This window comes from Gadus morhua, chromosome 18 (assembly GCF_902167405.1).
Source record: "Gadus morhua chromosome 18, gadMor3.0, whole genome shotgun sequence".
NCBI lineage: Eukaryota > Metazoa > Chordata > Actinopteri > Gadiformes > Gadidae > Gadus > Gadus morhua.
In genome coordinates this window covers 20045130-20058757 of record NC_044065.1, presented here as the reverse complement: position 1 = coordinate 20058757, position 13628 = coordinate 20045130, and the positions used below count along the sequence as shown (strand labels likewise).

Here is a 13628-nt window from a genome sequence, read left to right as displayed (position 1 = left end):
TTCTCCAACCTAAACGACAGAATAGACCGTGTTGGTGTGACCCAAAACGAGCCATATGAGCTCTCACTTGTACAGCGCCCCTATCGCCTGTTTGAAGAAACAGCAACATCAATGTCACGTATGTCAACGTTGTGCCAAAACAAAATGGATGACATTCGATTTATTCTGTTGACATTTTTAAGATAGTTTCTAACTTTTCTAGCGATAAATGGTCATTTCCGTTTTGTAATCTTCAGTGAATGTATACAATGTTTAGCCTGTTAGTTAATGCAACGTGTTCTATCGTTGCCATGGTGATTCATATGGATGCCGCTATCCCTGAAACCACTCAGCTTCCTGTTGATTAAATCAACGTCTTTTCGTCGATGAGTCGGCTGAGCTGAGTGAGTTCAATGTTATTATATGTAGCCTAACTGGTGATGTTCTTTCAAATATTTTTCGCGAGTAACCGGGGGGGACATTTATTCTTTTTGGGACAGACTAGGAAGTGTTTTTGTTCCTGGCACAAAAAATTTACTTTAGGAGGTTTTCTAATATTAATATGAGTTCCCCTAGCCTGCATATGGTCCCCCAGTAGCTAGAAATGGCATTAGGTGTAAAACGAGCACTAGCCATCCTGCTCTGCCTTTGACAAAAGGAATTGACTGCGATTGTCCCCCGCCGGAGCCACGATGCCGGTTGCCTCAGCAGCACTGGCGGGGCACCACCGCCGCGGGGCACCACCGCCGCGGGGCAGGCCCCACCGACGCGGAACAGGCCCCGCGGCTCCGGTGGGAAACATTCATGGTCAACAATCCCTTTCTCCCCCATGTCGCGGTTCAGTCTTCTTCAGATTGATGCGGAAGTGGAAGAACCAGAGACGTCGGAGAACCCGATGCCGTCGTTTGAGAATCATAATATCGTCTGGAGGCGCTTTAGTTCGTCTGGAGGCGCGTACAGCTTTATATATATATTTATAATGCAATGTATAATATGGGGTTATTTAGATATAGAGCTCCAGGACTCCCGCTGGAAGCACACACAGCAAAAGCTGTGTGTGCCTCGTCATTGCGATACATCCACTGTAAACACGAGCGCATGGTACCGTGGCCGCAAGCTGCTCAGGGCAACACCTCCAACATCCACCTTGACCCGCTCTAAAAAATGCCATGTTTGTGGAAAGCTCCTTGTGGGACTGGCTGTTATTCTGCACCAAGGCTGAATTTCTTGAACGTCTTCAAATACTGTATTAAGGGCCCACTAAAGCTATGGCCACACTGCACGCGTTACTCGGGTTAAAAAACGCGCATAACGCGCCTAACTTGACGCTTGATCATTGTGTGTCACAAAAATGGTTCAACGCGCCTAACATGCCTGTGGCTGCGCTGGATTTAGGAGTGTGTGTTTGGGTGCATTATAGAGTTTAGATCGGGTTAGATTAAATAATCTCGGATAGAAATAACAATAATCGGGTTAAATAACTTCACATGGTGTGTCTGGTGTGTTTCCAGCATTCGTAGTGTTGATCAGCAGAGATATAGTCCGCCAAGACGTTGAGGTTGCTTAGCAACCAGAGACGCTGTCCAAGCAAGTGAATGGAGTTCACTCTTCGTCATAACTATCAAACCAAACATCCTTCACATTCACTGAGCGAACATTATGAAAGTAAAATGCACATTTCTCGCTAAAAATGTTTACATAAACGCTTTTAATGGCGTAACTATGTTACTATTTCCACCCATAGAAGAAAGATGTCCACCATATGCTTCAGTGCAAGCATCACTACTCTCTGCCAGAGACGTCGGGTCAATCTCCACGCTGGTTGGCTATCATGGCTAAGCGTCACGCGTAGGCGCGTCAACAATTTAATTTTTTGAACTTTGCGCGTTAGTGCGGTGCGCGCGTTGGTGCGTTTACGTGCGTCATTATGTGCGTATGCCGCGTCTAACGCCACTAACGCGCCGCTTTAACGCGTGTAACGCGTCTACGCGCCTACTCCAATGGTTGCCCGTGCAAAAATGCAGATTTTCAACGCCAACGCGTCTGCAGTGTGGCCTTACCTTGACACCTATAAATAAGCATCCATAAAGTAGCATGCCATTGTACCTTTAATGTACACACTTATTGTTTGTTTTACATCATGGCACTTGAAAAACACTACTTAGCATTGTGTAGCATCTTATCCTAGCAATCTTTGTTGTATACAGAGAATGTGTTAACCTAGCGATTGTTAGTGCTTGGCACTTGGTTCTATGAACATCCTTACTGTACCGACAGCTGCTTTTGTTTCTCTTTCTTCTGAAAATGTACTTTTTGTAAGTTGCTTTGGATAAGAGCATCTGCTAAATGCCCTAAATGTAAATGTAATCATGTCAGATAAATCCAACTTCAAAGGTTTTTGAAGCATGAATGCAATAAATAAAGTTAAAGGCAGAGGAAAAACATTCTAAAAGGCGTCTGCTCTCTTTTATATTAATCAGATCATTACTTTTTTTTCTTTACTAAAATATGTAAATAATAAACTATAAATCGAGCCCTACAGGAATGATTGGTCTGCGACCTTGGGGTCAAGGACACATGGGAGTGAGCTGGGGTCTCTTTTATATGAACAAGGAAATCTGGAATTTTAAATACTAGCCCTACAGGAATTGATTCACAAAGCATCATCAAATGCGCCATTGAAACACATTGGAAATTAAAGGAGTTGCAATAAATGAATCCAAAGTCATTGAAAGAGATAGGAACTTGGCCATTAGACCTATCCACCAGGGGGCGCTGTGGGGTCGCTCTGGGAAAATCTTGAGTAACTGCAAATAGCGGATCCGAAGTCAAACCCTAAACCGAGGATTCTGTGGTACAACAAATTGGTTCTATAAAATCTGGAATCTCTGGGATGGACATTTTCAGAGACATTAACTTCCGGGTCGGCCCACAAAACACGTCGGTCCAGTCCGTCGCAGAGAAGAAGAAACATCATCCGTGGGTCGCCCTAAAATCTACGTACTCATCTGAATAGAAAAATTCGACCTGATTTTCAAGTTAAACTAAATGTTTTCATAACATGTACCATTCAAATAGATTTTTTGGCGGAAGCAAAAAATAACATAAACTTCTGTTGTTCCCCACAAAAACACTTCTGTCTAGTCCGTCCCAAAGATGAATAAATGTCCTCCCTGGTTTACTCGAGTCTCTACGTTTATATTGAAATTAACTTATATTACTTAAAATAACACTGAACATAATAACAGCCCAGATAATTCCACAGCGCAACGATTCAAGCAACGTGCAAGCTGCGTTGTTTCAGGGATAGAGGGGTCTATATTAATGACCATGGCAAGTGGCAACGATAATGTTGCATTAACTAACAAAATAAACATCATATACATTCACGGACTGAAGATTAACCAAAATAAAATGCTAATTTATTGCCGGTGTTACACCGAATTCTGCGACCCACTGAAGAGTCTGACCGGGGCGCTGTTGTACATTTTTTGCAATATGCACGAGTTTGAAGCGTAGACAGGCATCACAAAAACATAAATAAAACATAAGATCTCCCCCCCAACCAATTACCTTTTAATTAAAGGTGCTAATAAATACATTTATTTTGATTTGATTAGCATTTTACAGACCCATACAATGATAGGGCGTTTAGTACGGTCCTTCACCGTTGCTTCTTTACCCATAAAAAACTTCCGTCAGTGTTCAATTGTGCTGATTTACCTTTGAGCATTTCCTGTTATAGGCTACTGTGTAAAACGCTGCTTAGAATTAATGTTAGTATCAAGAAAAGAAAGACCCACCGGTGGGGGGGAGATCTTGTGTTTTATTTATCTTTTTGTTATAATGCAAATGTGCATGTTGCAGAAAATGTGCAACAGCGTCCCCTGGGTTCACACTTTTCGGTGGGTCGCAGGATTCGGTGTAACACCGGAAATGTTGCATTTGAATTCCGAAACTATGATATAATTAAGCGTTTTCCACTGACAGTGTAACAAAAGTCTTCCACTTTGTTTGGCAAAGAGCACCTATACATACGTGACGTGTTGCTGTTTACTCGGCCCGGTGATAGGGGTCGCTGGACCAGCGGACTCTCACATTGGTAGTTTTAAGTTGTATTGACGAACGGCTTGTTCTGTCATTTAGGTTGGAGATCAAGGTGTTAGACATAGGCTAGCTCTAAGTAGGGAGGCAGACAAATGAGGAGGAACATTTATATCTTGGCCCCTGCACTTCTGAAATGATCCCGACCGTGTTTTTTCCATTGCCATATTGTAACTGTTTTTTCTATTGCCATTTGTTAAGTGTTTTATTTATTGTCATAATAATTGTCACTATTATGAAATAAGGTTAAATATTTTTGATACTCAAAGAACATCGATGGGGCACTTTTAGTCTGTGTATCGTAGGCCTAATTTAAAAAACAACAACTAAGTTACCTGATATCCGTCATTCACAAATAAAGCGGTTTTACAAGGATGTAGTTGTATGTACAGTACATTTCTTATTCCTGTGTGCAAAGTCAGCCCGCATGTGCTTCTGGGTCCTGATCCTTTGGACACCCAGGGCCTGCTCTCTGGCCCCGGGGCCCTGACCCCTGAGGCCACTTGATACGCTACAACTTCAACAAGGCCAAACCTCCTCAGATGTATTTACTTTCTTTCCTTTAGTTTATATTTACAATTACAATTAGGGCATTTAGCAGACGCTTTTATCCAACGCGACTTACATCGGTTAATACACCCATTGACACACCGACGGCAGAGTCAACCATGCAAGGCGACAGCCAGCTCGTCAGGAGCAGTTAGGGTTAAGTGTCTTGCTCAGGGACACAGAAACACACAGCTAGGAGGAGCTGGGGATCGAACTAGCAATTATTGGAGGACGAATTGAACCTTTTGATATAATGAATCAAGATTTTGGGGTTGGCTTTAGATAATCAGGTGATCCTGAACACCATTACTTAACAAACGCCCTAGATATTTATATCTATATTAGATATTTAGACCAGGGTTAGATTTAAAGACCAGGATTAGATCTTTAGACCAGGGTTACATCTGTAGACCAGGGTTAGAACCTTAGACAGGGCTAGATATTTAGACCAGGGTTAGATTTAAAGACCAGGATTAGATCTTTAGATCTGTAGACCAGGGTTAGAACCTTAGACAGGGTTAGATATTTAGACCAAGGTTAGATTTTTAGACCAGGATTAGATCTTTAGACCAGGGTTAGATCTGTAGACCAGGGTTAAAACCTTAGACAGGGTTAGATATTTAGACCAGGGTTAGATTTATAGATCAGGATTATATGTTTAGACCAGGGCTAGTTCTTTAAACAGGGTTCAATCTTTAGACCAGGGATAGCTCAATAGAAAGGGTTATAGTTGGATCCTAAGACAGGGTTAGATATTTAGATCAGTGTTATAGACCGGGTTATAGTTAGATCTTAAGACAGTGTCAGATCTTTAGACCAGGGTTAGTTCTATAGATAGGGTTAGAGTTAGATCTTAAGACAGTGTTAGACCAATATCATCTTCTCTCACCCAGATCCTGTCTGGACGACCTTGTATCCAAACCATCCAGAAGGATCGCCAGAATTTGTAGTCAACGTTTCCCAGGCTGGGGATTCCACGTTAAAGGCTTGGGATGCCTGCAAGCCTGAAAAAAAATTAATTATCTGTGAGTGTGTGTGTGTGTGTGTGTGTTTGTAGTGTATGTGTGTGTTTGAGTCTCCAGTGTGTGTGTGTTTGTCTGGATGAATTGTGTGTGTCCGAAGAGTCACACATGAGAGAGAGAGAGAGAGAGAGAGAGAGAGAGAGAGAGAGAGAGAGAGAGAGAGAGAGAGAGAGAGAGAGAGAGAGAGAGAGAGAGAGAGAGAGAGAGAGAGAGAGTTAGATGGAGCGTAAATGTGTGTGTGAGAAGTATTAGGTCAGTTAGAACTTAGCAGGATGTGTTATTTCCTCTAAATACAGACATCACAGCACACAACGAGCCACACAAGACAATAGTTCATGCATCATGAGCCCAAGAATCACATAGGCAACACAATAATCAACTAAAGTCTTAAGAATGAAGACAGAATAAGGACTAAAATTACTTTGTTACCTGAGAAGCACACTACAAGAGTGATCATCCAGTCCATCACGGTTGTGTTTTCGCTCCCCAGACTGTGTGCCGGGAGAGAGAAGTGGAAGCTGTAGAGCGCAGAAGGCTGAGCGGTAGCTGGCGCTGGGCGGGCTCTTTCTGTTACCACATGACAAAAAGACCCCCTGTCTGCCGCTAGGTCACGGCTTTGATGCAACGCCCCGCGGGGAGCCCAGGGACTGGGCTGGGAAGAGGAAGTGGGCTGCTATGAGAAATAATAAGTGCAGCTGAACTGGGTCCCTGGCCCTGCTCACAGCTACAGGCGCTGTCAGAGAGCCTCGTATCTGATGCGAAGGGGACATTGCAAGCAGAATTGTCCGGCCCTAATGTAAATACATTTATACTATTCCCATTGCTTTAACATTTGGGGGATCTTGCTGCCGCTTTATTCAAAGCGACTTACAACCAATCATTCAAACATTAACACACCGACGGCGGAGTCAACCACAGGAAATGGGCCCGAGCTTCCCCGGAGGAGCCAGGGATCTAACTGGCGACCTTCCGGTTACCAGTCAACCCGCTCTCCTGAGCTACTGTCGACCCGCTATTAACTTATTAGACCACATGTTAATGCAAACATAACCAAACTTAATACTAAGTCTCACACACACATTTACGCTCTATCTAACCTTCTCTCTCTCTCTCTCTCTCTCTCTCTCTCTCTCTCTCAAACACATTAATGTTTCACTTTCTTTTTCTCCCATCCCACACAAATACACACACCGACTCTTCAGACACACACAATTCATCCAGACAAACACACACACACTGGAGACTCAAACACAAACATACACACACACACTCACAGATAAAAAAAAATATTTCAGGCTTGCGGGCGTCCCAAGCCTTTAACGTGGATTCCCAAGCCTGGCGAACGTTGAATATAACTTCGGGCGATCCTTCTGGAAGGTTTGGATACAAGGTCGTCCAGACAGGATCTGGGTGAGAGAAGATGATATTGGTCTAACACTGTCTTAAGATCTTTACTGTCTCTGAGTTGAACCTTGACGCAACACCGAAACCACGATACCAGAGGCATCAAGATGACTCTACATCAGCCCTTAGAAGGAAAGGTGTGTGTGTGTGTGAGACGTCTGTTTCAAGTGGATAACAGTCTGGCTGTGTGCATGAGTGTGTGTGTTGTTGTTTTTCTTGTGTGTGTGTGTGTGTGTGGGGGGGGGGGGGGGGGGGTATGTGTGTGCATTGTGGTGCATTTTTCTTATGGAGTGCATTTTATAGGGAACCACCTCGTTACAACATCTTTGCAAAAGGGTGTTTCGATAGCGTAATCAATCAACCGTTCTACATCAGTGGCAGCCATCTTTGTTGTTGGTGGTCGTTGGTGGCGGCCTCTACTCAAAAAATGAATAATAATAATGGGAGGGAGTATGGGAGGGAAACCCACTGCAGAGTAAATAAAACATGAGCTGGGGAGATTTGTCTGGTTCCCAGGCTACTAACTGACTGGTGTGGTCTGACTTTAGTTAACGTTGATTGGTTGAAGAACGATCGTGTTTGCTGGCTGTGAAAATCAAGAGGAGCTCATTTGACTGGTATCAAAACGCGCCTAGACAAGCTACTTCGCTCAATAATTTGCGCGTCAAAAAGCAGCCGAAACACATCGGTCCGAACACTTAGTGTATGTTCATTTGTTTATTACAAAAGCATTGTGTATATCCTTCTGTGTGTTGACAGAAGCACACACACGCATGTGCACAAACATCTTTATTATGCTTGCGTGTGTATGGTGTCTGTGCGTGTATGCGTGTGCGGTTTGTCTGAGAGTGGGCTTCACCTCTGATCCCCAGGGGATTTGCTCTGATATGTGTGGCACACATGAAGCGATTGATTCCACCGGCCAATCACACAACAGGTCAGCCAAAGGTCAGTCAAAGGTTGCACAGCTGCACACACTTGGCTCCACTGGGTTGGATTTCTAAGGGTATGTTCAGCCAGTGGGCAAGGCCATCCCATTTGTGCAGTGTGTTTATGTATTTGTGTGTGTTCTATGCATGCATGTTTCAATGCATAGCCCGCACGTCTATACTGTATATCTATATGTGTACATGCCTGGTTACTCTCTTCTGAAGTCGTTCTGTGCTCATCGTGTACACAAAAGTATTCATAGATGTGTAAATCTGGATTTAAAAAGTGTTAATATGTGCAATTAAATGTTTATCAACCACTCTGTGAAGACACACACTGTGAAGACACACACACATACACAAACACAGACAGTTAAAAATAAAAAACTGCATTCGAGTGAATGTTTGTGTGTGTGTGTGTGTGTCTGTGTGTGTGTGTGTGTGTGTGTGTGTGTGTGTGTGTGTGTGTGTGTGTGCATGTATGTATGTGTGTGGTGTGTGTGTGTGTGTGTGTGTGCGTGTGTGTGTGTGTGTGTGTGTGTGTGTGTGTGTGTGTGTGTGTGTGCAAAGCCTTGGTTAACTAATAACCACCTAATTGTTTATTACCACCTAAATCCTCAAAATAAACCGATTGGAGACAAAGCAAGAGAGAGAGTGATAAGTCGTTAGTCCTTTCTGTCCCATCTCTGTCCCCGTCTACCTGGTGACTGGACCCCTCTTTGCCCTTTCCAAAGGTTCTGTACTCTGGCCCAGAGCTGCTGAATGTCACCGGGCGTCTCCTGTTGCATGCTGGGCTTTTAATAGCCGGGCGGTTGAAATGTGAGGGGTCACAATGGATAGATAAATAGTAGGGGTAGGGGAGAGAGAGCGTTGTCGTGGACTAAACCCTAGATCCTTCTCCTCTCCTCACAGCTCTCCTTCGGAAGCATCCACAGGTAAATGATCTTTTGAATTGCACTTTCAGACACGGCATCAGTAGGATATCAGCAGCTCGTCAAGGGCCAACAAGCTCTGCTGTTGTTGACGTCTTCTGATATCTTAGTGATCGGTCAACCAATGCATGAGAATTATTTTGTAATAATAATGCGGTGTCAAGTGGATGAAAGTAGTGTTTTGAGGACAGAGTGATATAAATGAATGTGGAATTTTGTATGGAATGGGACCAGTACTTAACTTTTTAAACTTTTAATTTCAACGTCACCAGTCTTTTTGCAGTATAGTGTTTGGTACTTGCTTAAGTAAAGCTCAAAAAACCCAAAGGTATTAAACTTAAACTTGAATATCTTCATATGGCTTTATATGTTGGTCATGCTCTTGAACGAAAAAGCCAAATACAACTTTAATCGCAATCTCTTCTGTGTTAGCGGTTTCTCCATCTTGGTTATCTGAGTAACAGCATGCTTCCTCTTTGGAGAGTCAGAAACGTTATCAGGAACCTTTTTGCAGAACTCTACTGGTCGGTCTGACTCATAGTTCCACCACAGTGCCAATATTTCCTGCTTCTAGACAGCCAGTCTATATTTATCATCTGCTCTTCTGCGTGTTGGGGTATATTGTTACGAAACTTCCTTCTCCAAAGTCCTACAAACCCAACAGCAGCTGACAATGCCTGCATATTTATCTGCCTATAAATAGTATGACCAGGCTTTACATAGGGGGAGAGAGAGGGAGAGAGAGGGAGAGAGAGGGAGAGGATAGAGCTAGGTTGTGACATCAGTGGAGGGGTTAAAGTCAGGATGTGAACAGAAAGGTCAGGGGTACGAGGCTCCTCCGTTCCGTCCACAGCTGCCGGCTCACGGCCTCCATATCTTGGACTAACCCAGAGTAAAACAACTCAAATAAAACCATAGGATTATTTTGAAACTTATCAACCTTGTATCCTCAAGCAAGATATATCACGTAGTAAACTATTCATTTTAGAAGAATGTGGTGTAGGAGTACAAAGCAACCTAAAACATAGAACTGACTGGCGGTCAAGTCGCTAATACGTTGCACAATAAAGGTCTTTAATGATTCAACACAACGTTGGCGTTAAGTCATCAGTGTCGTTATCTGCTATGGGTTCAATCTCAACCTCCTCTTCCTCAGCAGAGTCAAGATGCCTCACGCCTACCCATTCCTCAGCCCGGAGCAGAAGAAGGAGCTCAGCGACATCGCTCTTAGGATCGTCGCTCCCGGAAAGGGAATCCTCGCCGCAGACGAGTCCACCGGTAAACAAAAAACCCAGAACAAAATCCAGTTAAATCCAGTCTAATCCACTTCTGTGTTGTTTAATTCCACTAACGCCTGCCTAGTTTGCTCTAATCCAACCACTCCAGTCCAGACTAGATCAGTTTACTGTACTTTACTTTACCAGAGACTAGTTCAGGACAATCCAACCCTCCAAGCTCTTGGCAAAAACGGAGCAGGATGTAAAACCTTGCTTGATGTGGTGTTTGGCAAAGCTGCAGGCAAAGTCATTGAGAGAACAACTATGACTTCCACCCCATCCGTGAGCCGCTTCTGTTCCCCTGTGTGACCCCAGGTAGCGTGGCCAAGCGCTTCGAGAGCATCAATGCTGAGAACACCGAGGAGAACAGGAGGCTGTACCGCCAGCTGCTCTTCACAGCTGACGAGCGCGTCGACCCCTGCATCGGAGGCGTGATCCTCTTCCACGAGACCATGTACCAGAAGACAGACGCCGGCAAGCTCTTCCCCGAGCACCTGAAGAGCAGAGGCATGGTGGTCGGGATCAAGGTGGACAAGGGCGTGGTGCCCCTCGCCGGGACCAACGGCGAGACCACCACCCAAGGTTAGACGCCAGAACTGCAACCCTCAGGACTGTAATAGACCGGCCCTAAATCCTTTGGACACGGCCAATGTCGTCCACAGATGTTTACAAATCCAAATCTACTTGACTCCAATTGACATACTGGGATAACATCCAAGACAGCACTGGGATGCCAACAATGTGACTGGTCCCACCGTGGGAATTCATTGACAACCCAAAAGATAAGCAGCGTTTTGTGTTGCTGAGTACCTGTGTGCATCTCTTGCGCAGGTCTTGACGGCCTGTATGAGCGCTGTGCCCAGTACAAGAAGGACGGCGCTGACTTCGCCAAGTGGCGCTGTGTGATGAAGATCACCCCCACCACCCCCTCCAGACTGGCCATTGTCGAGAACGCCAACGTGCTGGCCCGCTATGCTAGCATCTGCCAGATGGTAAGGGGATCGGACTCAAAAACAAAAACTGTTGACAAACAAGTTGTTGTCCACAGGTCAAGCGTTTAAATCTCCTCAAAGCACCCGGCTGTGAGTTCGCAATGCCAACATCAGTGTGTTCATCGTCTGGTGTTTGTTTGACGTTAGCGTCGGGGTTAGGGGTGCTATCAGTGAATGAGTCAGATGTTAACGAGCGGTGTTCCCCCAGCACGGCATCGTGCCCATCGTGGAGCCCGAGATCCTGCCCGACGGCGATCACGACCTGAAGCGCTGCCAGTATGTCACAGAGAAGGTCCTGGCCGCCATGTACAAGGCCCTGTCCGACCACCACGTGTACCTGGAGGGAACCCTGCTCAAGCCCAACATGGTGACGGGCCGGGACCACTCCTGCTCACACAAGTACACCAACCAGGAGATCGCCATGGCGACCGTCACCGCCCTGCGCCGCACCGTGCCCCCAGCAGTCCCTGGTGAGGCCACACGTACACACACACATATGGTCCCATATATCCCATATATATATATATATATATGTATGTATATAACATATAGGGCTGTGATGATGATACGAATCATCAGTCGGGAAACTCTGCAGTCGACTCAGAGAATCTGAGTCGAGAATCTGAGAATCTGAATCTAAGAGAATCCGAGCGGGGTTTCCCGCCGTCTTCCTTTATTTTTTTATAATACTGTTAATATAAATTGCAAACTGCACGTACAGATGCCACCGCAGGCCTAAAATTCCCCATTTGCATCATAGCTCTAATGATAATAATAAGAGAAGCTTTATTTAGACACTGTCCATGTCACTGTGGCGATTGATTCATTTTTTATTTTGTTTGCTAGACAGAATCTCGCAGAGGGAAGCGGTTGTCTCCCCTTACATTATTGCTACATTTTCTCTTGGTGCGCACTCAGTGTGGCGACACAACGCTGTGCATTCTTTCGGGCTCAATAAATGCAATCACATCGTGAACACTGGGCTCATATAGTGGATTATCCACTGGCCTATACATGAGCCCCGTGTTCATTATCAGACCGCATTATGGGCAGGAGCCTAATTAAACCCGACAAGAGTAAGTTGACTACAATTCCGACGAGTTTGATTGACAGAAAACTGTTCAGGTGAGAATGAAATGAGCGCAACGCATAAAAGGCCTAGAGCCTACCACAACAGAGTGTTAATAGAAAGAAAACTAATTTTTTAAACTTCCAAAAGACTTGCCCTGCTCAGCCGCCGAATGGTCGAATCTCTGGACTGAAAAGGCAGATCTGATTCGACTCAGAAAATTCCCAGTCGGAGACAGCCCTAATAATATACATACATATGTATGTTGTTTTAGGGTTTTCACACACCCACACACGCACACACACGCACACACACACACATGCGCACACACACACACACACACACACACACCACACACACACACACACACACACACACACACACACACACACACACACCACACACACTCAGGCACACAGCGTTCGTTAAGCTCCGCCCCCTCCTCTAGGCATTACCTTCCTGTCCGGTGGTCAGAGTGAGGAGGAGGCCTCCATCAACCTGAACGCCATGAACCAGTGCCCCCTGGCCCGGCCCTGGGCCGGTCACCTTCTCCTACGGCCGTGCCCTGCAGGCATCGGCCCTCAAGGCCTGGCAAGGCAAGAAGGAGAACGGCAAGGCCTGCCAGGAGGAGCTGATCAAGAGGGCTCTGGTAGGTGGCTGGTAGATTGCACGTTGGTCCGGGGAGGCTGCTGTCATTTTCTACAGCACAAGAGGCGTGAACAACGGGCCTAGTTCAACTGACGCTGTGCGCAAATGGCTGCTTGCCGTCGCTTCGCAGTTCTCATTGAGTTTAAACCAGCCAATAGCGCTCCAGGGGGAATAGCCAGCTTGGTGATTGGCTCCCGCAAAAACGTATCAAAATTAGAAAGAAATGTATTGCTCTTCTCCAGACCCTTCGGTAGGGCGAACTCAAATCGCCGGCAGAATGGGCAGGGCTACCCAGTCTAGGCTTCCTGCAGAGGCGGGGCTTTTTATTTTAGTTGCATTAATCATTTTAATACATTATTATCTTATCTTTTTTACTTTTTATGTTTGTGTGTATTTAACGAAGATGCTAAAATCAGCATGCTATGTTAGCATGCTGTAGCTGTTCCTTAAGGAACGTTCTAACTCAGGTTGTTGTTTTGTTCCCCAGGCTAACAGCCAGGCCTGCGTGGGTAAGTACGCGCCCGGTGGAAGCAGCAGCGCCGGCGGGGAGTCCCTGTTCGTGGCCAACCACGCCTACTAGTGGATCTCTATTCCCATCCGCTCATGTTATGCACCTTTGAAGTCAAAGATTCCCACCTTACTGTTTGTATTCATGGAACCTGTTGATTGTACTTGTTATTGCCGGTTCATCCTGGTACCGAACAATAAAGGACTTTAACAGAG

The 13628-nt window shown here is 45.3% G+C and overlaps 2 protein-coding genes across 2 annotated transcripts in view; one reads left to right on the top strand and one right to left on the bottom strand.

The window, feature by feature from the left end:
* The window catches only part of LOC115530934 (integrin alpha-M), a gene marked incomplete in the record, with an annotated part of 56632 nt that extends 50429 nt beyond the window's left edge, over window positions 1-6203 (bottom strand). The window contains 1 exon segment of the mRNA XM_030339784.1: window positions 6084-6203. Within this exon segment, the coding sequence (XP_030195644.1) occupies window positions 6084-6120 (37 nt within the window).
* Window positions 6204-8790: 2587 nt separating this feature from the next.
* Window positions 8791-13628, top strand: LOC115531475 (fructose-bisphosphate aldolase A-like). The gene is given in 8 exon segments (XM_030340779.1): window positions 8791-8922; window positions 10079-10197; window positions 10512-10778; window positions 11028-11188; window positions 11397-11658; window positions 12706-12797; window positions 12799-12906; window positions 13393-13628. Coding segments are annotated over 7 exon segments (1095 nt in total). The 5' UTR covers window positions 8791-8922; window positions 10079-10085; the 3' UTR covers window positions 13486-13628.